General features: G+C 49.3%; 1 protein-coding gene across 5 annotated transcripts in view; it reads left to right on the plus strand.

Moving 5' to 3' along the window:
* The window catches only part of GRAMD1B (GRAM domain containing 1B), a 234111-nt gene that overhangs the window by 99372 nt on the left and 107539 nt on the right, over positions 1-27200 (plus strand). For all 5 annotated transcript variants that reach the window (XM_072822431.1, XM_072822436.1, XM_072822444.1 and 2 more), the window contains exon 2: positions 6450-6527. In XM_072822431.1, coding sequence (XP_072678532.1) covers positions 6450-6527 — 78 coding nt within the window. The remainder of the gene's footprint in view (positions 1-6449; positions 6528-27200) is intronic.

Genomic DNA, 27200 nt, shown 5'->3' on the forward strand with positions numbered 1-27200 from the left:
AAAGGAGTTGAGGGAGAGCTTTCTTCTTTTTTCTTCCTTAAATTTAAAGACAACCAGGAGCATATTTAGAAGCAAAAGAACTCTTAAGCAGAGAAGGATTAGTGTGTTGTAATGAGTTAAAGGATATTTGGCTGAATTCTGAATCCCTGAGTCTGCTGGTCTACCCACCCTGCTGTGCGTTTCCATGGGACCCATGACACAGATGCCGCCCCGGTAACTTTGTAGACAAATGATCAGTCTTCACCCAGAGAGCTATTTTCCAAGTAGTTTTGAGACTGTTCAGGTATGTTGTATAAGAAACTGGTGATCATTGGCAGTGCCCCAAATCACATCTGTTTACTTATTTTCTATTATTAGACTTTCCCATACTCATTTGCCAGATGACAAATAAACTATTCTGCGGCGTTCTCACCTGCTTTGCCACCTGCCCTCCTTCCCCGGGTACACCTTTCCTCCTTACACGGAAATAGAGAATGCCAGAGCCATTTCACAGGTGGCTGTAATTCAGCATGAGTACTCAGCCTTCTCTTTTGTCAGTGACCCTACTTTTCATTCAGGTCACTGGCTCTCAAAACTACCCTAAGCGTCTCTTTTCTTCCTCCTGTGCATGGGATGTTTCGAAATATTTATCTGCCAATCTCACTGAGCGTTGAACACAATTGACCTCCGCCATTGATGGTACGCCCACCAAAGCTCTGATATTGCCCAAGACACTTTCTGTAGATGACTTTTACCATTTCTAATCCTCACTGTCATCATTTAAGGTTTGTGGTATATACCCATGCCTGACACTTAGAAAAGTTAATTTATCCAGGATCATCCCGCTAAGTAGCAGAGTCAGGACTAGAACTTGTGTTGTCCTGACTCTAAATCCTGAACTCAGATACTGTGATCGGTTGACTCACAACTTAATCCTCAGCACTGTTCTGTAATTTTGGGCAGTGGGGTAGGGGGCAGGGGGCAGGGGAATAGTCTAAAAGAAGATAAGGGACTTGACCAAAGTAGAGGCCAATGAGAAGAAACAAGGCTAGGGCAAACCTAGGTTGGTCTGTGTCTCTGCCCTATTTCTACTATATCCACTGCCTAAAAGAGTTTCTTTTTCCTATTTTTGTTAATCAAAGACGTGTATCAATCAAAGCCACCCTGAGTCTTTTGAAGCTTCTAGTAAGCATCAGGTAACATTCTAGATTGCTCTGGTTACAACTAAAAGCAAAGAAATTCGATAGTCTGCACAGCTGTAGTGTAGGTACATGGACGGTTTCCATTAAGCTCTAGAAATAACAGCTTGCCCATCCCTGTACCTGTGAATCCTTTGAATCTCTTGACACTCTCCCCTACTCCCCCCACCCCCATCCCCACCCAGGCTTTAGGAGGAGTCCATGACCTCTTTAGTGTTGTCTGCAAGAGAAAGAGCTGTTTGTACATATGAAGCACCCACTCAGGGAAAGAACCAAACACAGTCTCCCTAGCAGGGAGGCTGTACTTTCCAGAGGACAAAAGGACACCTTCCTGGTGGCTTGTGGGTTCAGCCGGTACTTTTATGCAAGTGTCCTGGGTTGGGGGAGGGAGAAAAGGAGACCAGGGGAATCGTGGGAATTTACTAGCCTTCCCTGCAGAGCTTCTTGGTCATAGTCTATGGTTTTCTATCTTCCGGGGTGCGCTTTGGCCTCAAATTACGTGTTTTTCCCAGTTTGTGCCCGTGTTACTGGTTTAATATGACCTTTGAGGATAAGCTCCAAACACTAACTTGCTGGTGGAGAATAAAACCAGGATTACAGATCATCTGATTTGCTTCAGCTGGTTTCCCTCAGGAATATTCTGGAATTTAAAGAAGCCGCTTCCCCACTTAGCAACACGCTCTTTCGAAATTTAATTTCAACCGTGATTTTTATCTGAAGCTTGCATTTACAGGAGGAGGGATTTACTTCGTTAGCCGTGCGAGGGGAACAGCAAACAGTTTGCCTGTACAAATTCCCTTCCTTGAGATGTTAAGCGGACTTTGAGTCATCTAGTGCCCAGATCCAAATCCTTGCTCAGAGATGTTGGTTTTTTTTAAGGTTAGCTCACTGACATTTTTATCTGTTAGTGCCCTCTGCTGGACTTCCTCACAAGTTCTTCTGGACTTGGAGCTTGGAGCCCAGATTGGGCACCGAAGGGCCACTGGGGTCTTCTCTAAAAACAGAGATTTGGGGATGTGGCCTTTGACCTTCTGGCTTTCTGTATCCCTGAACACCCTGCTCTGGTGGTTGTCTTTTGTTCGTGACATCAGAAGACTGTGGATTCCTTTAGGGAATAGGACGAGCTGTCCGGGTTCCAGGTGGCCTGCATCCTTTGCAAAGGCTCATTTAAGAGAAGAATGGAACGAGTTGATGTGAGAGGGTGAGCCAGCATCTGAATCTCGGGAAGTTCTGCTCCACAACATTATTCCCTGGGGATTGAGTGGAGGAGGGATTTGGTGTCCATCTCACTTCTTTAAGACTGTTAGAAAACCAGTTGCAAACATGGGAGGAGAGAGGGTCAGGCCCCTCCTCGGATCTGTAAGGGAGGAGGGATCCTGTGTACCCTAGGGATCCTGGGCCACATGGATTTATGTGCAGTCTCTCTTGTTCAGCATTCACCTTTTCTGACACGTTCCCCCCAGGCCCGCAACAGAAGTGTCGGCCACCCGCACCTCATCCATCCTTCTAGGGTTGCCGCACCACAGCGCACAGTGAATACTTGTGCATCCTTTATGTCCTGGTCTCCTAGCATAGTGCCTGGTATATGCAAAGTGTTTGGTAAATGGAGCTAAACTAGAATGTCTTTTCCTCCAGTTCTGTTGGTCCTGAGTCTATCTGAATTTCAGGTGTCAGCGCTAAAACCCTTATTTATTCACGAGAGACACACAGAGAGAGAGGCAGAGACATAGGCAGAGGACTCCATCCCAGGACCCTGGGATCATGCCCTGAGCCAAAGGCAGACACTCAACCACTGAACCACCCAGGCACCACTGATAAAACCCTTGCTGTGGAAATAATTCCTTCTCGTTCCTTTTTTTTTTTTTTTTTTTTTTACCAGCCCAGGTGCATGTTATGTCCCGGGAGCATTTAGTATTTATTTCTCAAAGTTATGTTTCACTACTTTTCAATGTATTTATATTGACTCTTACTTTCCAGATCATAAACACGTTGAGAGCAGGATTCTAACACCTGATTCTCAGCTTTATGGTCCATGAGCCCCAGAACGATGCCTTACACATAATAACCACAGCAGTTATATATAGCAGCTCACATATACCAGGCCCTGCTCTCCGTACTTCACATGTGTTCTTTATTTAACATCCTCTAATCTTTGCAACAGTTTTATAAGGTAAGAACTGTCACTGACATGTATCTCCCCCATTTTTGTAGGTAAGGAAAATGACGATCAATCATTTGCTCAGGGTCATGTAACTAGGAAGTGGAGGAGCTTGGATTTAACCCCAGGCAGCATGTTCGAGAGTCTAGACTTCATCGTTGCTTCAATGCTGCCTCTTGTTGGCATGCGTACACATGGAAGGCATCATATAAATATCTGTTCAGTGCATGCAGGTTGATGTTTTTTGGTTATTTAGAGCCAATGAACAGTTTGAAGGTGATCCACTGTCGCTTTCATCTCCACCATCTGCACTGCTTCCTGAGCAATGGGAAGGCCAAAAGGGGGCACCAGAGGTTGGTTCTATTTTGGTTTCAGACCTGCTGAATGGCTTAGGTTCTGGTTTGGAAGTCAGCATTGCCATCTAGTGGGACAGCCTGCTAATAGCAGCTCAGGATTATTTTTCTGAAACCCTGGTATGTTGTCCTTTAATTCTGGGAATCCCTTTATTAGCTTAACTTTAAGTTTTGACTGCCAGAGAGAGGGTAGGGTGAAAAGGAAGAACCAGATTCAGTGCGGTCAGGCCTGGTCTCTTCTTGGAAGAGACTGTGATGCTGATCATAGTCATTTGGGTTGGTTGAGTCTCATTGGCTGTTAGTGTGAAACACTAGGCTGCAGGCTCCTTCCCTTCTACTTCGGCTCACATGTGCTGCCCATGGTATAGACCAGTGTTCCAGTCTTTTTTTTTTTTTAAGTTTTTATTTATTTATTCATGAGAGACACACACACAGAGAGAGGCAGAGATACAGGCAGAGGGAGAAGCAGGCTCCATGCAAGGAGCCCGATGTGGGACTTGATCTCAGGTCTCCAGGATCACACCCTGAGCTGAAGACAGATGCTCAACCGCTGAGCCACCCGGGCATCCCTAGTGTTCTTCTCTTAATGCTCGCCCTGTCTGCTCTGGAATTTGAGCTCCAATCAATGCAAACAGTACTCCAGTTGCCTACTATAGTACAACATGTGTCCCAGGTCATAAAGTAGACAGTGTCTGATGCATTGTAACAAGTTAGTCCCAGGGTAAGAAATCCCACAGGTCAACAACATGATAGCACAGTTTTGTGATATGGAGTTTTTTTTTTATTTTATTTTATTTTATTTTATTTTATTTTATTTATTTGAGAGAGAGAGAGAGAATGAGGGAGAGTGTGTGAGAAAGAGGGCACGTGTGTGCATGAGCAGGGGGAGGGGCAGAGGGAGAGGGAGAAGCAGACTCTCTGTTGAGCAGGGAGTCTGATTTGGGGCTCGACAGGGACTCTAGGATCATGACCTGAGCCAGAGGGAGGTGCTTCATCAACTGAGCCACCCAGAAGCCCCTGATAAAGGAGTTTTTAATAGACAAGTCTCTGAGACCTTGCAAAGGGTATGATATGATGAGTAGCCCCTCCACAGTGAACAAGTAGCAAAAGTGCTATGATTAGAGTAAATGAAGGAGATAGGCCTGTGTACACACTTTAGTTCTGACAGGCGATTGGAGGCTCTTCTGATTTCTTGTGTATATATGCGTTTGAAAACTTGATACACATTGCTTCTAAGTTTGATAACTTCTTGCTGAAAGAACAGAACACAAGAGCATGGTTATACCTGTGACCACAGCAAATCAGGTACTGCTTTGATTGAGAGTGTAGAGGCACCAGAGCAAGTTTTGTTCAGAGTTTCAGTCTACGAGGGATCTGGTCTAAGGAATATACTCTGTGGCGAAATTTGAATTTTTTTATATTGAACAATCCCTCAGGAGAAGGAAACAATTGAGTTATCCTGGAGCCTCAGTTATGGTGACATTTATGGAAATAGGAATTTGCTATTAATGGGATCTGTGCAAAGCTGGGATAAGGGGTGAGATAAATATTTTTAGGCTTTGTGGGTCTAATGATCTCATTACTGGCTTATTCAGCTCTGCCTTAACTATTCAGTCTGCCATTGTAGCGAAACAGCAGCCAGAGCTAATACGTAAATGAGTAGTTGTGGCCACATTCCAATAAAACTTAATTCATGACTCTGAAGTTTGAATTTCATTTAATTCTTCTATGTCATGAGATGTTATTCTTTTTAAATATATATTTTATTTATTTATTTATTCAGAGAGAGAGAGAGGCAGGGGCACAGGCAGAGGGAGAAGCAGGCTCCATGCAGGGAGCCCGATGTGGGACTCGATCCTGGACTCAGGATCACGCCCTGAGCTGAAGGCAGATGCTCAACCGCTGAGCCACCCAGGCATCCAGAGGTGTTAATCTTGTTTTGACTTTTCCCTCAACCATTTAAAAAAAAAAAAGCAACCACCACTCTCAAAGAGTTGTAAGAGAGAAAACCCACAGGGAGCTTCAGATTTGGCCTGGGGGTCTATAGTTGGTTGACTTACAGATCCAATGCTTGGATTCCTTAATAACAATAAGAATTATATGTTCATATGTTTAGTTAGTGCCATTAAGATGTTTGAACAGCTTCTCTGAAGTAAGATGAAAGATGGGTGGATTCCACATAACTTCAGTGTAAGCATTTTAAAGAGCTCTCAGCTAAAGCCCTAGAATCATCTTGCCTACAGGGCATCGCGGGGAGGGACTCTTCCCCTGTTCCCAGGAAGCAGAGAGGCAGGCCTGGTGACCCCGGCCCCCATGGAGTCTTTCTCCCTACTAGAAATCTCCCCTCTCTCCCGGTAGTGGAAGGAGGGGGGGTGGGTGGGGGCATGGGGTGACTGAGTACCTGCATCTTGAGAGTCTCCAATGAGGTTGAAGAAGAATGGCATTGTTACCCTGCCATGCCGATTAAGAGGCCCAAGTCTAGAAAGTGCTGGAAGCATTTGCTCTCTGAGACTACATAGCCAAGGAAGAGTAAGGTAACAAGTCAGGATCTGCCCCAGATGTGGTGGGCGGGGATTGCACCAAATTTGTGTCCTTTCTCATCCCAGTTGCCTGCCTGTACACTCTGTAGCAGCTTACATGGGGAAACTTGTGTCTCTTAGATTTTGTAAGCCCCGTTTCTTTGTCAAGCTGTGGAGTCTAGACGGCCTCCCCCAGGGTTGAGAAAGAAATTAACGGTTCATATCCTGTGTCTTTCTTCAGCAGCCAACAGAGTAGCCAGCAGAGCAGCCATGACGATGATTCAAGCAGGTTCCTGAGTCCTCGAGCCCGGGAAGAAAGGTAAGACCCTCCCCAAGGAGGGAGGGGATGGGGTGAAGTGTTTGAGTACGATCGCCCCACTAGCGCCGTGGAGAACTGTGGCCGGGGGGTGGGGAGGGGGGCACACAGGAGGCTGCTGGACCTCTCTGCTCAGACCCGCCAGGAAGATAGGATGTTCACCCAGGTTGTGAGCAGGTGCAGCGCCAAGGGGCTGCTTCCCAAGGCTGTTGGTGATCAGCAAGGAGCAAAGGCGGCCGGTGGCAAATCAGAGATGCTGGGGAGACCTCAGGGTGGACTCGGATCGAGGCCCTCTTTAGCGGCTGGGTGCGCTGTGGCTGGGGTCTGAGGACAGCTGCAGGGCCTGGCACCGCATGTGTGGCATCGGATGCCAAGAGAGCACCGAGATTGGAGTGGACCGTGCTATCAGAGGTCAACGAGTGTGGGTAGGCAGGGGGCAGTGAGCGTGGAGAAGCCTCTGCGTGCTCCCCAGAGGACTTAAGGGCCGACTAGCTAAATGCTCAGGGTGTGAGGACCACAGGCCTCTGCTGCACGGAGCACCCTGCATGGCAGGCACAGGGGTCTGCTGTCTCAAGCGAAGCTCGGGTGCCCGAGGAAGTTGACTGATGTGAACTAAAAAGAGGTCTGGGTTGGCATGCCACGGGGCTCTGCTTTTGGTCTAGTTCTGTTTACCAGTTTTCATCAACAAACCGGTTGAGAAAGGAGAAGGTACTTTTACATCATTTATCAAACTGACGGCAGACACTCAGCTGAGAAGGAATAGACAAGATCGAGGATGATACGCTCAAGGTTTGGTATTTCAGATGGAACAGTGGGCACAGATACAGTATTTCTTTTTAACGTGCTATTATATTTATGTTCTGTATATTAGAAGAGTTTCTCAAATGTAGGATTACTGCAGGGAGCCTCCCTTGGCAGGACTCCATGTGAAAAAGAACTTGGGTTCATTTACCAGCAAAATACGAGTCAATGATACGACAAAGGGACCAAATGATCTCTGAAAGTCTGAGTTCGTTCATTAAACAGAAAAAGATCTCACTGGTTGGTACTACTTCAACCCTATCTGGTGTATCCTGTCCAGTTCTTTGGAAAGAGGTATCGATAAATGAAGAGTCCAGAAAGAATGGTCGAGATGATAATGTATTATTATAAGGATGGTTGAAGGAAAAGTGGCTTAGCCTGGGAAAGAGAAGGTTTTTGGTGACTATAACGCGACTCGTGAAATATCTTATCTGAAAGCCTAAGAAACAGCCAGAGGCAGAGAGGTCATAGCGAGAAGGATTTCAGCTCAGGATAAGGAAGAAAGTCTGTGATTACAGCGGGACTTCAGTGGAATAGGCCTTGCAAAGTACTGAACCGTCTCCTCCACGGAAACCTTCCAGCAAAAGCTAGGTGGTGTGTCACGAGTGGATTCCCTCCTGGGCAAGGGGGGGGTGCGGCTCAGGAATCCTTGTACATAATCTCTTCACATTATGAAGTTGTGTAGTAATGCCCTGGTTCTCCAGTATCAGTTCAGCTCATCAATTCCAACAGAGCAGATAGGAGGCAAGGGGCCCCCAGGGGACGAAGACTAATCATTCTTGTCAAGATGCTTAATCAGTTATGATCTGATGGCAGTTCCCTTTGTCTCTAGTGGCCTACACTCTCTTTTCAGTGCTTTCTGGAATTCATTAACCCTATTCTCGAAATTAGAAGGGGCCATGGAATTCCCTTGGCACAATTCCCTTCCCTGTGCTTGGGCGTCAGACCTCTCCTGGAGTGTCCTGTCCGTTTCTGGTCATGATGTGTGTAGTTGGTCTTCATCTATCAGCTCTCTGACTAGCAGCTCCTCAACTCCCTTTTTTTAAAATAAAAAAAAAAAAAAGATTTTATTTTATTTGACAGAGCAAGTGAGCACAAGCAGGGGGAGTAGCAGGGGGAGAGGGAGAAGCAGGTTCCCTACTGAGCAGGGAGCTGCAATCTGGGGCTGGATCCCAGGATCCCAGGATTGTGACCTGAGCTGAAGGCAGACACTTAAACCAACTGAGCCACCCAGGTGCCCCTCCTCAACTCCGATTATGTCAGCTGCTCGGGGTGTTCCTAGGAGGGAAGAATAGGTGATGAGCTGCAGACTCTTTTTCCCAAGGCAGCTCCATCTCTTACTCTAGGACGTGACTGCTTGTAAACTAGAGGAAGCCCTGCCTCCTGTCCGCTCTTTGGGATTGTATACGGACATACATTCTATTCTAGCTCCTTTCTGCCCACTTCCTCAACCAAATGAAATGTTACAAAGGGTTTCCAGTCCAAACTTCTGCAGAAAAGTCCTCTAGATGCCTTCCCTTGTCCTTCCCATCCCTGACCCCCTGACAACCCCCTGATAAACTCTTCAGGGTGGACAGCGGATATAATTTTGCATCAGCTCACCCTGGGCAGTATGGGAAACACAGCTCTGATCAGAAGTACGCTTCCCATGGTGGTCCCTATGGACCCCTCGCCTCAGAAACTCAGGTCAGATATGTGTTCACCATGGCCATTCGGAATGAAGTCTTGTTTCTCTTCTCATCCAGTTGGTTGTCCTAGAGAGAACAAGTCCCCAGAGTGCTAATTAATCACCAGCCTCGGTTCAGAACAAACCCTAACACTCTGCCCCTAATCCTTCCTCTAATATGTTTTTACCCAATTAAGAGACTCTCTGGGGTGTTTTGGATATTGGTCTGTGTTATCCTGGCCTGGGGCAAGCGTGAATCCAGACCCTGGGGAGATTGTCAGCAGTGGTGGGGGGCCGGCTCCTGCTTCTTGCTCTGGGGCCCCCATTTAATGGACAACGCACCCTGCTGGTTATGGCGGCATTTCCTACCCAGGGGAGGCTTTTGTGTGATCTCATTTAGTCTACTCCCCTGGGAGGCCACAGAGCAGGTATTATGGATTGACAGTGGTCAAGGAGGAGGTGGGTAATATGGACCCTCCTCTTGGCTGCTCCTAATCCTCCAAACCACGTGGTCAATTATAGGATGAAGGCTAGTTTCATAGAGCAGGTAAAAAGGAAAAAAACAAAACAAAACATCGATTTCTTCTGGTTTAAAGATAAAAATTCTAATCCTTAAGTATGATGTACACTTTCAACTGGTTATAACAACACTGGTTTTTCTTTTCTTTTTTCTCTTTCTTTCTTTCTTTCTTTCTTTTCTTTTTTTCTTTCTCTTCTTTTCACAAGGTTCAGAATTTAGAGACAGACTAGGGCCCAGTTGTAGTTTAACCAATGTCCATGTGATAGCAAAGGGGGAGGTGCCTCCAAAAGGCATCCAAACCTAGGTGCTTCTGAGAGTTTTCCTCCTCATTCACATCAGTGTTGATTCCTGAAGGAGAAAGCCTTTGGAACCATAACAGGGGCAGCAGTGGGTGGGTGGGTGCAGGGAGGCAATTATTTCCTGGGCAGGCGTGCATCAAGAAGAGTTGATTTCAGGAAGAGAAGCAGCTTTCTGGGAAATGAGGATCATCTCAGAGATAGTAATAATCCCCTTAGGTTTCCAGTAGAAAGAGGAATAGACCCAACTTCTCCAAAAGTCTGTATGTGTGTGCACGTAACTGAATATGGGACATAAATCCTTTTCCATGCGTCCAGGAAAAGCCAGGGAGACACTTAGAAAACACTGGCTCCCAGGGTCAGCCCAAACTGGACCAATGGTCAGGGTTTCTCATGTTGCCAGATCTTTATTTAGTACATTCGGGTGATGGTAGCAGCTGTCAGACAAAGCCAGAACTATAGAAAAAGGAGCTGTTTCACTACAGGCATTTAATATACAGTATTAGTTTCAACAGAACCTGGTGCTCAGTTGACCAGGAAGCCTTTCAGTGGCAGGAGGATAGAGACCGGGACAGAGCTGGGGTATAACCAAGCGCCAGGTGTAACCAGGCTGTGTGCGTTAACGTATCCATTCCTGTGTGCGGCTGTGTGTGCCCCAAACCTTTGTTAGGTGTCTGCAAGATACTGGGGAGGCTGCTGGAGTCCAGGCTGCAAGATGTATAGAGGCTCAGGGCACCCAGTGGCTCAGTCTATTGAGTGTCCGACTCTTGGTTTCAGCTCAGGTCGTGATCGCAGGGTATTGAGATTGAGCCCCGTGTTGGGCTCCAAGCTCAGCACAGAGTCTGCTTCTCTCCCTTGCGCTCTGCCCCTCCCCCTGCTCTTGTGCACACTTGCCCTCCCCCCCAAATAATAATCTTTAAACAAAACAAAATAAAAAGATGTCTAGAGGTTCACTGCTGGTGGGCACCGTGATGTACTAGAAAGAGTGAAAGTCTTGAAGTCCAAACAGTCTTTGGATTAACTACCTTCTTCCTTATTAAGTGCATCTTTAAAAGCAATTTACTTACCTGTACTCATTTATAAAAGTCTTTCCTTGAAAGGAATAAATGAGATAATATGTGTGAAGTGCTCTGTACTTAGTAGGTGTTTAGTAAATGGCAGCTGCTAGTCGTCTGATGAAGTCGTGAGATTTCCCTGTTTCTTAACGGATCTAGAGTCTGCTGTGTTTGAAGAAGCAGAGACAGAATGTGTTGAGTATTGATTGCCTGTAAAACATCAAATGTGGACGCTAAGGATAAAGAGATGAAGGCATGGGGCTTCCCCTTGAGCATCGTAGTGTCTCGTAGTGAGACAGACATCCCTAAAAGTAAGCAAGTATAATATAATGTGATAATGGACATGGAATTTCGTATAAAGTAATGAAACTCAAGAATTTGGTAACCAGTGTGCCTAACTTCATGCCATGAGTCTTGCATATGCTTTGAAATGTCATCCTCTCAACAACCCTGGCAAATAGGTGCTATTATTATCTTTATGTTAGAGTGTAGGAGACGGAGGCGCAGTGGAGCTACCATATTGGCCCAGAAGTAGCACAGCTACTGTGCTTGGGGCGAGGGCAGGGGAGAAGAAAGGGGGGCCGAGGTATCCAGAACGAATCCATGCAAGGAGCTGTGCTTCGCCGAGAGCTGCACTATGAGTAGGAGTCTGTCACATGGGCAGCATTCCCAGGCGAGGGAACAAGCTGTACAGGAGCATGGAGGTGTGGGAGAAAGCCGGGCATATTCAGAGACTTCAAATATTTCAGCATCGCTGCCGATCATGTCCAGTGTGGGGAAGCTAGTGAATGGCTAGCGGGCATCTTTGTGCAGTTGGGCAGGTGACTGGTCATGCCACAGCCTCCCATGACAGAGTAGGCTTCTTTATAGAGGAGGAGAAACGGAGAGATTTGGGGCAGGGGGCGGGGAGCTCCTGAGTCACGGACAGATATTCTTGAGAGAAAAGTCATTTTGGTCCTGGTGTGAGAGATGAATTTAAGGAGGTGACGTTGAAAGCAGATGGACAGGGAAGGAACTGACAATTATTTGCCCCTCCATTCCCTATTTAACAAGGATTTATTGAGCACGTACTATATGTTAGCTGCTCCTGCAGGTGTCGGAGGCTGCAGCCCTGAACAAGGTATGACCATTGTCTCCCCTCTCGTGGTGCTTGCGTTATAGTGGGTGGAAGTAGATATCAACAAACAAGTGAATAAGAAAGTATCGAATAGTCGTAAGGGCTAGAAAGGAAATGGGTAAGGGTAGTACAGTGGACCAGGGCTTGCTGGGTTAACTAAGTTGGGTGGGAAGGGACCACTTACTAACCCGATGGCATTTAAGCCAAGAACGGATGGATGTGTTTCTGAATTATGAGGATAGAGAAGGAGGAACTGGTTGAAGAAATTTGTTAAGTAGGTTTGACAGAGCTTATTTACATCTGGGTTGAGGAGCACACTAAGCTCTCTAACGGGGGCAACAAGTAAAAGGCAGCATAGTCCAGAGGTTAAGTGTCTGCCTGGGTTCTGATTGCGCTTCCAAGAGCATGAGTGTGATCTTGGGCAAGCCATGTCACCTGTGTGCCTCACTCTCCTTATCTATAAAATGGGCGTGATAATAATTCATACCTTGTAAGTTGTTGGAAAGAGTGTGTGTGTCTATGACAATCAGCATAGAATAGTGCCTGGCACATGGCTAGTATTATATTGTGCTTGTTCTTACTATTAATATTATTACTAGAACATTGGGCGAAGGGGGAAGAGTTCAAAGAGCGGGGCGGGTGGGGAGTTTTTTTTTTTTTTTTTAAAGATTTATTTATTTATGATAGACATAGAGAGAGAGAGAGAGGCAGAGACACAGGCAGAGGGAGAAGCAGGCTCCATGAGCCCAACGTGGGATTCGATCCGGGTCTCCAGGATCGTGCCCTGGGCCAAAGGCAGGCGCCAAACCGCTGCGCCACCCAGGGATCCCTGGGGAGTTTAATTTAGACAAGTCGAGCATGTCGATGGAGAGATACACAAGCCAGTTGGCTATACCTGTTTGAAGCTCCAGAGGCAGAACTAAGACTACTTGTTTGGAAATGAGAATGTAGTTGAGGCAAGAGCCTTAGGATTAGTGGGATGTACCCGGAAGGCAAAGGAAGAAGGCATTTGCAAGAGATTGCCCCCGGAAGCTGGGAAAAGTAGGAGACAGAAATAACAGGTGCAAGAAGGAAGACTCAAAGAGGATAGAGACAGGTAAAGTAAGCCCCAAACAGGATTTTTTTTTTCTTTTTTTAAGATTTTATTTGTTTATTTGAGGGAAGGGAGAGGGAGAGAAAATCTGAAGCGGACTCTGCATTGAGCACAGAGCCCGATACTGGGGCTTCATTCCACAGTTGCAAGACCATGACCTGAGCCGAAGCTGGGAGTCGGACTCAGAACTGTGCTACCCAGGCGCCCCCACCAAAAACAGAGCTTCTCCAGTGACAATTAGGAGGTCACCAGTAACCACAGAGCCATTTTAGAAGGGAGTATGTGAGGGGAGGAAGAAGAGGTCAACCAAGGAGAATTGATTCTAGGAGTTTCCCTGGGAGGAGGAGATGATACGTAGAGAAGGCCCAGGTGGTTGGGGAGAATTTTTTTTGTTTTGTTTCAGTGTTCAGAGACAAGCACTTTTTAAATTTGAAGTAGAAACCAGTAGGTCAAGGGTGTGAATTTCAGAGGATGTGGTTCGTTCGTGTGCTCAACAAACACCAGTTGTGCTGTAGCTGCTCACTAAGTTTCCAGTCTGGTGGAGGAGATGGTATGAACGTGACTGAGGTTATGATTTAGGAAGTACAAACCTGGACGTGTGCATGAGAGGAGGGGTTCCATGTGTATCAAAGAAACTGGACCCGGCCAGGCCAGAGGGCAGAGGGGGTGAGGGGAGGGTGGAGTGGTTGTGCTAAGACCATGAGGCAGAGGATGTGAGATGGAACGGGCAGGAGCTTGGTTGGCCATGACAAGGCCTTGAGTCTTTATGCTGAGAGCATCAAGAAACTATTGAAAGCCTTTTTTTTTTTTTTTTTTTTGAGAATTTATTTATTCATGAGAGATGCAGAGAGAGAGGCAGAGACACAGGCAGAGGGAGAAGCAGGCTCCATGCAGGGAGCCCGATGTGGGACTCAATCCCAGGACCCTGGGATCATGCTCTGAGCCCAAGGCAGACGCTCAACCACTGAGCCACCCAGGTGCCTTGCCACTGAAAGTCTTTAAGGGAGTTGACAGCATCAGATTTTCATTCTGAAGATTGCAGCATGGAGGGAGGGTGGAGGCGGCCCTGGTAAATGTGGAGAGAGAGCAGCTGGGGCAGCTTGGAGGCTACTACACTAGAGTCCAGTTAAAGGATATTGATGGCTTGGACTTGGGATGGTGGTCATGGGAGAAGAAAAAAGAAAGAAAGAAAAAAAGTAGATGAATTCAGGGTACATTTAGAGGATTAAAATGTCCAGGACATGGTGTTGGATTGGATTTAAGGTGTGAGAGAGAGGGGCTGGTTCTTCAGAGTTCATTCTGGGATTCCGACTTGGTCAGCTGCCTCAACTACTGAAGACCAGGAAGCAGGGTTTCGGAAGAGGCAAGGAAAGGTCTTGATCACAGGTGGGAAGACTGGCCTTGAACAGATCATAAGGGATGTGGATGCAAGTCTGTTCACATGCGACGTGGTGGCGAGACGAGAAGGTTAATAGCAGGATCTCTTTTCTCCCTATGATGGGAAATAGGATTAGTCCCTAAGATCAAGGGGGAGGGGGGAGGGAATGAGAATGGTGTGAGCTTTGGGTGTAATTAATTTGGGGATTTCTTGCGGCACCCTTTCTTCCACCTAGCTTAAAAGACATTCACGACTTCACGGGTCCCACTGGAACTCACCCTCGTTTCTTCTGGTCGGGGTAGGGAGGGCACGTTTCGTTGCACCTGTGCGTACAGGTGGGGTGGTGGGTTGGGGTTCATTCTGTCCAGGACTTGCCCTGTGGCATGCACTGTCTGGTCCACTTCTCTGTGTCCCCGCCAGCCCACGAGACCCTGGAGGTCAGAAACTAGGTCTCGTCTGTCTGGCACAGAGTAAGTGCTCAGCAGATGCGTGTGGCCTTCATGAGTGAACACCTGGAGCAGGCAAGGTAATGGAATTTGAGGTCAGAGGGCAAGCGTCTGGAGTTGAAGGAAGACCCGAGTGCAGGCTCACTGATTTCAGCTCAGGTCTAGCCACCTGGACCGAGACGCTTTTCGTTCGGCTTCCTTTGTTCCAGAAATTGTCCCCAGAGAGCACATTTCCAGGGCACTCTAGCTCCATCCGCCTACCCGGCCCCTGACGTCCCGTGGCTGCTCAGGTGACCTCTCCAGTCAGCTCCCTGGCCACGAGGAAGGAGCCCAGTGGCAAACCCTCTGGGAGCCGCTCCTGCCGGGCCCACCCCCCCTCGAGCCCCGGCGGCTGACATCACAGGCAGGTAGAGCTCCGTCCTCCTTGCCTGAGGACAGAGAAGAGGAGGGAACTCACCCAGGGCCCAGAGCACCGCCAGATGTTGGAAGATGGAGGCGGGCTCTGCGTGGAGCTGTGGCTTGGGCCGAAGCCAGGGGGGATCCTGGTAACTCGCAGCCCCGGCCTCTCCCGCCCCGGGCCCCCCACCTGCCTGTGCTTTGGATGGAACATCAGGGCGGGGAGGGCCGGTGCGCATGAGCTCCGGTGGGCAGCTGCTGGAGCGAGCCCCCGGCCCCTGACGTCCCCACTGCCATGTGGCGGGCCCTGCCCTGAGCCCAGCATGGTACAGAACCTGCACTCCGAGGCGGTCTCCTGCAGCACGGCTGTCAAGCAGGCCTGTCACTACCACGTCTCCTCCCTGAGGAAGAAGCTGTCCTTTCTCCGAGCCAAGTAGGTGACAGGGGGGGCCCCTGGAGATTGGAGCGTGAGGCCCTGGCCCTTGGGCTGGCCGGGGGTGGCCTGGGGGCTCTCTGCAGAAGCAGGAGCGCTTCTGGGGCTGGCTCCCATGTTTGGGGCTGTTGTAGTTCTTTGCCAGGCAGGTGACAGGTCCTCAAGAGGACGGAGGAGGGGGGATCTGTTGCAGGAGGCGAAGGTGTAGGGGGTAAAGGGGTGCAGCCCGGCGAGGCTGTGTGGCCCTTTGTCGGAATGGATGGGGGGCTTGACTGGGCCTTACTGTGTGCTGCCAAGGAGGTTCCTGGCTCTCCTGGTCCTTCGTACCGGCCAGAGATGATTTTCCTCTCTGAGGGTCAGTTACCTCAGTTGGCAAAGAGCTCGGAGGCCCCAAGAGAAAGGTGCTGTGGAGAAGGGTGTATTCTATCCGGTGTCTTTGGGGATGTGGATAATTCTCTTCCAGTGATGGGGAACCCATGAGTGAGGTGTTGGGGTACGGATTCCATGTGTTCCCTTCTCAGAGGTAGTCACTGGGGACTTCGCTCCACGTCCAGAGGTCTGCCGAGACGCCAGGCGTGGGCCCCGGTGACAGGCAGAGGGGAGCAGGTGTCCTGGAGGAGAAAGAGGTTCCAGCCCCCAGGAGGGAGCTAAACTCAGAGGCTGGTGGGCGTTGGAGGGGGGGTGGGCGTGTGAGCTTACGGGCAGGTTTCTGGGTGCCTTTTTGCAAAGAGAAATAGGGCAGCAAGGGGAAGGAAAGATGGGGTAAGTGGATGAAAGGTGGCGAGATACTGAATGGATTGCAGAAGTAGATTGGGGCTGGCGGGGTGGTGGATGATTGGATCTTGGGAATTCTCTCTCTCTCTCACACACACTCTCTCTCTCTCTCACACACACACACACGCACACACAGGCATGGATGTCTGTGAGTGTTTAGCCATCTTTTGATAAGGGTTGTCTCCCTGGGGTGTTCTCGTGCCAGATGTGTCGAGAGCACCAACAGAGACTAAGCCCCTCATCTCACGAGCGGCCTTGTCGGGGACGGGCCCTGCAGGTTAGGTGAGGGCAGAACGAGGGTCCCCCGACGCTGTGGTGCAGTGCTGGTGGCAGAGGCTGCCTCCCCCTGGGGTCCCGGGGAGCTCAGCAGCTTTGAAGACCTGGTGACCTTCGGGTGGGCTCTGGCTCTACCGCTCACCGGCCGTGGTGCTCTCACCAAATCATCCCATCCTCTTCAAATGTTTCCTTCCTTAGGAACGGAGGCCATTGTGTCCACTCTGGAGGCTGCTGGGGGGGGGGGGGGTCACACTGAGATGGAATGGAGAAGGTCTCAGCCCTGGGTCTGACACGGGGAGGGGTGGTGTTTTTGTCAGCAGACGGTAGCCTGGGGCGAAGCCTGCTCTCCAGTAGGTGGAAGGGGGGTTGTGAGCTGCTGAGATCTGTCTATCTGTCTGTCTGTCTCGTCAGTCGGTCGGAGAGCTTGATGAGGGTAAAGCACGAACGAGTGCCAGTGGCCAGGCGAGGCCAGTCACGTAAACCCCGGTCCTCACCATCCCAGCTTATTTCTTTCTTAAGCACTAATCACGTTGTCACCGTATTTATGTGTTGACCTGCTTGTCACGTGTCCCCCACTAGGCCCGAAGCTCCTGAGAGCAGGGGCTGCTGGCTTTGCCTCATTCACCAGCGTGTGCCTGACGCACGGGAGCGCAGCGCCCGACACACAGCAGGTGCTCAGTAAAGCTTTGTTAAATGAGTATTGAGCACATGAATCCTGGGATCTTGTGACTGTGCCCCAAAAGGGGGGCTGCTGACTAGCCCTTCTGTGTCTATTCATCTTGGTGACGTCCTCATGGTCATGGTTGCAGGTTTGTGACTGCCGCTCAGGTGGCCTCCTTCCTCGGATTCATAGACCTCTATGCTTAGTGGCTGGCATGGCCCGGGGCAGCCTGCACGCCTGGCGTTGGAAGAGGAGAGAGAAGAACTTATTTTAGGTCCGGGCAGAGAAGCAAGTAGGTGCTCCTGCCTCCCCCCACCCCCCTTCCCCAAGTTCCCAGTGTGCAGGCCCGGCTGCTTCTGGTGTTGTCAGCAGAACTGTCCGCAGGTGTAACCATCACCTGCTCTGCGTTTCTCCTACTGCAGCATTTCTCCTTTCCTGCCTGAGAAAGGGGGGTATTAATTATAGCTCAGCAGACGGCGCGATCTCTGCTGATGCCGTAGTTGGGAATCTAGATTTGGACAACTGGCAGGCAGATGGTAAACCCTCATTCCCTAGCTTCCCCGCCTCCTGCCGGGAGAAATCCCATCCTCCTACCAGCCTACCAGCTGGGGTGGAGAAGGAATGTGAGTGGGTGACAGCTCGGTGGGGGGATGGGGGTGGTGGGGGTGCTCAGGCGGAGACTCCGCCTCCGGCTTGCCCTGCTCTGCATATTACTGATGAATAATATGAGCTCAGAACACCTGTTTGCAGAGACCACGCCCGCTTTCCCATCTAGGCTATAAGTCATGATCCCAGCAGTTGATACTCTAGCTTGGTTGCAAACCCTTGTTGGTAAAAAAATTTTGAGTTATTTCCACTAAAAAAAAATGTATATGTATATTTATACACGCACACATATGCATAAATATGTACATGTGAATGTATTTATATACATGCACTGCTGTACTAAATATTTTGCTTATTATATAAGCAGACATTTTAAAAGGATGAGATAAAATGAAATCTAAATATATATGAGTTCCAGAGACGCCTGGGTAGCTCAGTGGCTGAGCGTCTGCTTTGGTTCAGGGTGAGATCCTGGGGTCCAGGATCGAGTCCCACATCGGGCTTCTGCGAGGAACCTGCTTCTCCCTCCGCCTCTCTCTGTGTCTCTCATGAATAAATAAATAAAATCTTAGTATATGTGCTGCCGAAGCGAGCACAATATGAAATCTTAAAAAGATATGTGCATAGGAATTCTAATTCTTTCTTCCTGCATTGCACGAGTAAGCATTCATGACCCTTCTGGAGAGACCAGGAGACAGATTGACAAGGAGAGAATAGACTCCAGTGACTCAGGATCACATGCAGGGCTTGACCAGTATGCAGATTCCTGGGCCCCCTCTGTCCAGTTCTGAGTCACGTGGACTGGGCTGGGCCCAGGAATTTGCACAGGTAACAGGCGTCCCAAGCAATTTTGCCACAGGGGCTCTCTTGAATCATGCTCTGAGAAACATGCCCTGTGTCCCTGCTCTAGCTAGCGTCAAGTACACAATTTAATATAGTAAATAGTAATGGGACAGCGAGAGCCCAGTGTCCTGTTCCTGGGCTGTGGCATCCCTTTTAGGGAACTGCTGGCAGACCCCTGGCGCCTTTTTATGCCCAGCCCTCAGAGACAGTGGTATCAGTGCATCGCTTCTGCTTTCCCTTCCCTGTTTGCTGCATAGCCCAAGAATCCCTGTTCTGCAGCAGGGAGAAAGGTGGGAAGGGTGGGGATATGTAAACTTATCATTTCGTCTTATCTGTCACCAACTTTCCAGATTGCTCAATGCTTCTTTTCTTCTAACCTTCTGGCAGGTGAGCCCTAAGAGTTCACTGCTGGCCCCCATCCCTCTTCACAAATACCTGGTCTGAAGGTTAAAGTCTCTCGTTGAAATGCAGAAAAAAAAAAAAGAAAAGAAAAGAAAAAAAGAAAAAGAAAAAGAAAAAGAGAAAAAAAAAAAAAACAGAAAAAAGAAATGCAGAAAAACCCCTTGGAAACCCCAGAGCACATGGTCCAGAGATTGGAACAGGGGCTGAATGAGTGGACAGTGACTGAGTACTGCCCCACCTGGCCCTCAAACCCAAACACAGAAGCTCCTTCCCTTGTGTCTTTGTTAGGTGAGCTGGACAGGTAGGTCAGCCAGTAGAATTGAGGGCTAGACTTTGAAACTCTTGAGTTTATTAATATGACCCCGGGACAGACTTGTTGGGGAGGGGGGAGAGCCACAGAGTGAACAGCTGGACTGGTTTAACTCCTTTCCCTGTAGAAGTGAAACACCCATATTTCCTTTTTTTTTTTTTGGCATCATAAACAATGAATGAGTGGACCTGCATGGGGCCAAGAATGTCTGTCGGTTGTCCTTATAAATAAGGTGGGTGGAGCATCGATCTACAGAAGATCTACCTACAGATCCCCGAAGGAGGGATGTAAGAAGGCTGATGCTCTCTGCTCCTTCCTCATTAGTGAATTTGTTCTCCAGTACCTACATCGGGTGTTTACCTGCCTCTCTCTGAATAACTTCCACAGTGGGAAACCTGCTAAGGAAATTAATTGGGGGTTTCGGTCAGTAAAGAAAACTTTGAGTTATGGGAAACTACAGAAAATGTACACAGATGAGGAGCAAATCCAAAGCAACACAGAATGTCTGTGTACTTACTTTGTGGGCACAATACAAGTTCTGAGGTATTATTATGTTATTTTGAGTCTGTTATGTGTTCAGCACTGTGCTTTACGTGTGCTTTCTTACTTCGCTGTAACAGCAGGCCTGTAGGAACCTAGATTGTCCACCGTCCTTCCTTCCAAGTGACAGATCTGATACTCACCTCCAGAGGTCAAGTTTTACGTGCAGCCTTTTATGACTTCCCCTTGAGAAAGCGTTCGTGTGGCAATTGGGACCCTTGGGGCCCAGTGCTGAACCTTCTGCTTTTCCTCATGTCGGATGGATCTTGCTTCACCAGCTTCCTGCACCGGAAGCTCCAGATTCGGACTGTCTGGGCGAGTCTGTTAGTGAAGACGATCTGTTGTAAAGCTTCAAGCCGGTGGAACAGGAGACAGATTGATGAGGAGAGAATAGACCCCAGTGATTCAGAATGATCCAGTTAAATATGCCTGAGAGTCAAATTGTTTGTTTGGGTTTTTGTTTTGTTTTAATGTTTCCTCTTCCTTGTTGATTCTAAGTACTGTAGGCTTTTTTTTTTTTTTAAAGATTTTATTTATTTATTAGAGACACAGAAAGAAAGACACAGGCAGAGGGAGAAGCAGACTCCATGCAGGGAGCCCGATGTGGATTCTAAGTACCATAGGCTTTTAACAGGCAGGTTACTTACAGGAAAGTTCCAGTACGTTTCTGATGCTTTCTTTCTGTTCATGATGATGTCTAAACTACAGAACAGAACTGTGGCCTCTCTGACCTCTCTGCAGGTACCAGGTGAAGCCTCTACAGGTGCTAGCCTGAGCTCCAAAAGTTCTTTTCCTTCCCTTGCTCTTTCTCCGTTGGGCTGGCCAGCACCCCCTGCTGTCAGGGGCTCTGCTGGAGCGGAGAGTGGCCCCCTGGTCCCTCCGGAAGCGGTGACCCCGGTGTAAGGCAGCAGGCAGGGGCAGGGCCAGTGGCCTGGGCTCCACTCCTACCGTGGAGGGCAGGACCATCCACCTGGCCCAACAGCTCCCACCTCACAGGACGAGGATGCTCTGAGAAGGGACCTACCAATGAAAAGGCAGACTTGCTGGCCAGCGGAGCTGTGCAGATGGGTTTGTATGTTCTCCTTAGACCCTCTACTCAGATTCTTCTGGGGCAGTGAGTTCTTCCTTGGACATTTTCCCCACCTTCTTTTCTTCCCCACCCGACCCAGCTTCTGTGGCTTAAGGGGCTGGTTTTGTTTTCTGATGTGATTGCAACAGCCCTCGTGGTGGAGCCTGTATCCCTGGAGGGGGGTTGGGGCCCACAGTAGTCTGGAGAGGGTAGCAGTCCCTGGAAGCACTCCCCTTCGCACATCTCCCCTTACGTGCATGTGCTGGCTTTGCCTCTCTCCCCCAGCCTCCGGCCGAGAATTGGCCGAGATCTATAGCTGCAACTTTCAAACTTGGTCCCAGTTCCCTAGAAGAAACCCAAAAGCAGTAGGAGATCACTCCGGTCTGGGAGACTGCCCCTCAGTTGCCTGCTTACCTTTCCCATGGCCCATTCTGGCAGCTGCTGGGGACGGGGGATGCACCTGATGCCCTCGGGTGTCCCCGAGCCCGCTGCTCCTTGCTGCGCTGTCTGGGGCTCAGGCATCCTGTCTGGTTTCTCCCTCAGCTTCACCAGTAGTCCCTAGACGGCCTCCCCAGTGGCCTGCATCCAGGGATGTTTCAGTGGCGTTCGGACAGCCCTCGCACCTTCCATTCTCTGCCTCTGCAGCACAAGGGATGGTGTGTGTGGGCACCGTGGAAATGTGTGTGGCTCCCATTTACCAGGCACCGCAGTGTCGTTGCCCTTCGCCCCCTCTCCCTCACTGCAGTCCCCTGCTCAGTTAACCCTGTGGCTTCTTAGACATTTCTCACCCTGAATGGCTGTGAAAGGCTCTGAAGTGCTCTCTAGGCTGGCTGTAGGTCTAGGTATGGGTGTAGGTAGGGAGGAAACCCCCAAAGCCCAAAGCAGGGGCCAGAGGGTGGGGAGGGGGAGGTCAGGGTTGGGGGGTGTTGTACGAGCACGATCTGCCTTATGCGTTGGTGACCCTTTTCATTTTCCAAGTACTTGGACAAATCTGTCATTTGAAAGTACAGCACAGGCACCAGCTGCTGGCTGGAGGCGGTCTCATTGGGCCTGGAAATGGCAAGGAAGGGAAAGGCTCGTGAAACCAGAGCGGTGGTGCTGGCTTCGTAGGAGCACCAAGTGCAGATGGAGGGAGATTGGAGGACCTCACGGAATTCCCATTGTTCCCAAACCCCTGACTGCCCTTAAGGTAGGAAGACAGCTTTGCTTTAGTTAACACTTAGTGACTCTTCCTGGTGTGTATAGGGCACTGGGCTCTCATTGAAATTTTCACCATTTTGCTATGTAATGGTATGACTGTTACCTCCATTTTATAGATTAGAAAACTGAGGCTTAGCGAGGTTTGGTAACTTGGGTAAGATCACACTGCTCTGATGTGACTGTAGCTCTGAACCCCTATGCAGCACCGCCCCATCCAGCTCTAGAGGCTGCGGTTGAGGGGTATCACTGATACACCTGTGAGGTCTCAGGAATTGCCGGTTGCTGAGGGAGGCAGGCCTCCCTTTGCCTGTCTTGTTGCTTTACCCTGAGGAATTTAGATGCAGAAGGGGGCTGATACCAGCAGAGACCCTCAGGAGGGTTACATGAGATAGGAACTTCCCTCAGCAACCGCTGACGGGCTGGCCCTGGACTCTTACTGTTCTTTGATGGCTTTTTGCTCCCCCAACCCCCCCACATGCCCCCCCTTAGTGTCCACAGCTGCTCAGCATCCCTGCAAGTGTCTCTGGTTGTAGTTCTTGTGCTCATTCCTTTTCTGCCCCTTTTCTCCCCCGGTCCCCCAGTTTTTTCCCTTTTTTTAAAAATAAATTTTTTTTTAAACTTTATTTTTTTATTTTTATAAAAGATTTTATTTATTCATGAGAGACAGAGAGAGAGGGAGAGAGAGAGAGGGAGGCAGAGACACAGGCAGAAGGAGAAGCAGGCTCCGTTCAAGAAGCCCAACGTGGGACTCAATCCCAGGTTTCCAGGATCAGGCCCTGGGCTTAAGACCACCCTAAACCGCTGAGCCACCCAGGGTGCCCTAAAACTTTATTTAAATTCAACTTGCCGACATATAGTTTAACCCTTGTCCCCCATTTTCATGTCTTTAGTCATCTAAACAAAGCAGGTGGGTTTGTGTCCATCGTGCCTCTGCCATTGTCAGCTCTGCAGGGGACATAAAATTTTGTGCTCTGGGGGGAGGAGAGGTCACCTGGATCTGGGGAAGACAAGGGGCAAAGCGCTGAATAATAGAAAAAGAAATATGGAGCACTTAAGACACAATTTTAAGCACCTTATATATGCTCTCTTCACGTAGCCTGAGTTGAGTACCATCCCTGCCTTGCAGATGCCGACTGGGGGCACAGAGAGGCTAAGTAACTTGCCCGCGGTCACACAGCCGGTGGGCAGTTGAGTCAGAATTCATAGCCGAGCAGAGTGGCTTCGAGAGGCATCCTGGGCAGCAGGCCCGACTGTGGGAGAGAGGAGAGGTCACCTTCCAGCCCCTGAATCACGACGTGCAGGGTGGTGGGAGCACACGCACACACTCAGTCCTTGTCCCCTTCATCTGCTTTTCATTCTCCCTTCCTCTTTCTTTTTCTGTCTCTCCTCTCGAGAGAGAAGCCGTCATCTTCGGTACACACGGAGCAAGGACATCAGGTGACCTTTCAAGGTCTTCGCATTTCTGGGCTCCTTGTCATTTGCGAACCTGTCCCTGCTCCATCACCGTCCCTTCTGTCTACAGTCAGACTCCAGGGAGGAGGACTGGTGCCTTTCTGGCAAAGTTTGTGGCCTCGGGGCAGGCAGAGCCATCAGGCGGGGGCTGGGGACCGGTGCAGAGGGCTGAGTACCAGTGCAGAGGGCTGGGGACCGGTGCAGAGGGCTGCGCCTGGCCCTGGGCCCGGAGAACTACACCTCCCATGGTGCAGCGGGGCGCGGGCCTGCGGGCTGCACACAGCCCCTCCCACCGGGGCCGAGGAGGAGGCTCTCCCTCCAGGAGCAGGTGCATGGCCAGCCTCCTCCGAGCTGTGTGTGCGGAGCTGGGGGCCTGGACTTCCCACCACACCCTACCCGACCTCTGCCAGAACTCACTCTAGCCTCTCCTCAGGTATCCGGGTTTTAAACGTGTTACATAAATACCGTGATTAAGGAGTTAGAATATAACACCTGGGGTAAAGTAATTAGTGTGAATGATCCCCCTGGAGAGGAAACGATGTCATGATAAATGACACCGCAAAGAGCTCCCTGCCCTTCCATCCCCCTCTCCGTCTCTCTATCCATCTTTCCATCTTTTCACTAAATATTAGGCAAAGTGGAATGAAACAAAGTTGCAGAAGAGGAAGCTTCTGGGTCTCTCGTTCAAAGAGTAAATGAGTAGGCTAGAGGAGTTATTTATTCTATGAGGAATTATTTACATGGATTCCCCTCTGGTTAGCAGAGGTGTGGGTCCAGCGGCTTCTTAATTAGATCCCCTGCATCACATTTTGTTCCCTTTTTTCCTTTCAGTGGCTTCTTTTCTGTCTTTCCTCCTGGAATCATCTTTGGACTCTGGGACATACTCCTTCTTCCCTTTCTCATTGAAACCGAATGTTATGCCCCTGTCTCCTGCCCTGCCCTGCCCCGCCTGTGCATTGTCCGTCCTGCAGCTAGCAGCTCTCTCCCCGCGGCAGGAGTTCAGGATGTAGAAAGTGCTTTGTAGAACACACATGCGTGCTTCTGGCCTAGCCGCCCTCCGAAACCCTGTCCTCTGTGTGCACCATCCGGGGCTGTGTGACGGTTGGGCGCCGTGAAGAACTGAGGTGCTTGGTCATTCGGGAGATCGGATGGAGCCCTGTTAACACGGGTCTGATTCCCGCATGATTTTGATGAAACAGAACATCCTCCTTCGTGGGTACTAGCCTTCTGCTCTCCATCTGTTTGTGCACTTGACTGTCAGCCCAGGAACAGAGAGGACCGCAGGCCAGAGCGATAGCCAGAAGGAACGTTACAGGCCTGTGAGCAGAGATGACATGTGTGGAACTGGCACAGGCCACACACTTTTGGGTTTTTTGTGCGGGCTCTGAGGGGATACCTCTAGTGCCATCCTAGCAATGCCCCACACCCTATTCAAGTTGATTGTATCTAGAACCATGGGACAGTGAGTTAAAGAAAACCAATTCATTGGCCTAAATGCTATATTCTACTACTTTTACACTTGTCCTTTCTCATTTGGTTTTATGGAACTTTTGTGCCCCTTGGATAATAGAGTGAGATGGGGTAGGTAAGGGAGACATGATCTACTCAGTGCTTATGGTGGCTAGAACCAGGAACACATGTCTTTCCTCCCTTCATTTTTTTTTAAGATTTTATTTATTTATGAGAGACACAGAGAGAGAGGGAGAAGCAAGTTTCTTGGGAGGAGTCTTATGCGGGACTTGATCCCAGGACCCTGAGATCACAACCTGAGCTGAAACCCCAATTGGAGGCTTAACTGCTTTGAGCTACTCAGGAGCCCCTGATGATTCTTTTTCAAAGCTGTTTCCATTGGATGCAGGAGATTTGCTAAATGTATACACCAACCTCTGGATATGCCCAAGATTTTTTTTTTTTTTTTTTGCCCTTTGTCTGATAATGCATTTTCTTGCAGTTTGCCATCTTCTTAAAAAAAAAAAAAAAAAAAAAGGAAGGGGGTCCCCCAGGGAAATATTAAATTAATTGAGGTTTTTATCTGCTCTGAGTCTGTAATAATGGGAACAGGAAGGGGGACACGTGGAGCTGGGAGAGATGAATTGGTGGGCAATGTTGCAGCACAGTGTTCAGTGGCAAGGGATTTGGTGACGGTGCATCCAGGTTTGAATCCCAGCTCTTACTGTGCTGTGTGACCTTGGGTAAGTCACTGAAAGTCTCTGAATCTCAGTTTAATTATCTCTGAAAGGGAGAACAACTTACCTCACATGGTTCCTGCGAGTATCAAATGAGGCAGCAGATTTGAAAATGCCCTGGAGCACCAGACAAATGGGAGTGTGGCTGTCACTGTTCTGTCATTAAGGCAGATGCACAGAGTCCCTATAAACTACTAGAATGGTTGGTGGTGTCATGCTTTGGGGCCGCTCTTCCCTGCTCCGTGTGGGTCCAGCTGAATGCCCAGTTTTGTTGTGAAATCAGGCTTGAACAGAAGCGGGTAAGAGAGAAGGAAGGAAGGAAGAGGGAGGCAGGGATGGGTGAGCGATCACAGGTTCCTTGCCTTCCTATTTTAATTCTCTTACATTGTAATCTCTCTGTTTAACTGTTGCTGTGCTGGCTTTTCCTGAGCTCTGGGAGCTGGATTGGGGAGCGGTGGGGTGGGGAGTTAAACAAAGGGTATGATTTCTCCCAGGGTCTCACTTTTTTTGAGGGATGAGTCCATCTGGAATAGGGAAAGGAGTGTTGGCAGGCCTCGCTTTGACCTTTTTACTCTTCTCTGGGTCTTCGTTTTCTCATTTGAAAAGCGGAGCCAAAGCTTTAAAGTCCCTCCCACCTTTAACATTTTGTGGGTCCGAAAGCATAAGCATCAAGGAATCAAGGATCTTAACAGCAAACCCAGGTTGGCACCTTGGAGGAGCCAGTAGAGCTGGAGCTCACGGGGAAGCTGGATGATACTGACCTGCTTTTCCATAGGTTATTCTCTTTGATTGGGAGACTATCTCTAAAGATTTGGCAGGAGGGGCAGTGGTTCAGGAGAGCCCACAAGCTCATCCCTTGCTGGTTTTGAGGAGTGTTGCTCTCTTGTGTTTGTGCTGGCACCAGCACCAGCCAATGCACACAGCGAATGTACACACCGTGGTTTATCTAAGTGGAGGCTTTGCACTTTCCTTGAAACGTGAGCAGCCTGTTCCCCTCTTTGCTGTAAGGCTTGGGGTGCTCTGATCTCTTTCCCCCCCGGAGGCCTCTGGCTGACACAGCCTATCCCAGGTTGCCAGAGTAAAATGGGCCAGAGAGGAAGCTGTAGTCACTGCAAGCAGAGCGGCCTGTCCCTGCTGGGCAGGAAACCTACAGTGA

Source organism: Canis lupus, chromosome 3 (genome assembly GCF_048164855.1).
Source record: "Canis lupus baileyi chromosome 3, mCanLup2.hap1, whole genome shotgun sequence".
NCBI lineage: Eukaryota > Metazoa > Chordata > Mammalia > Carnivora > Canidae > Canis > Canis lupus.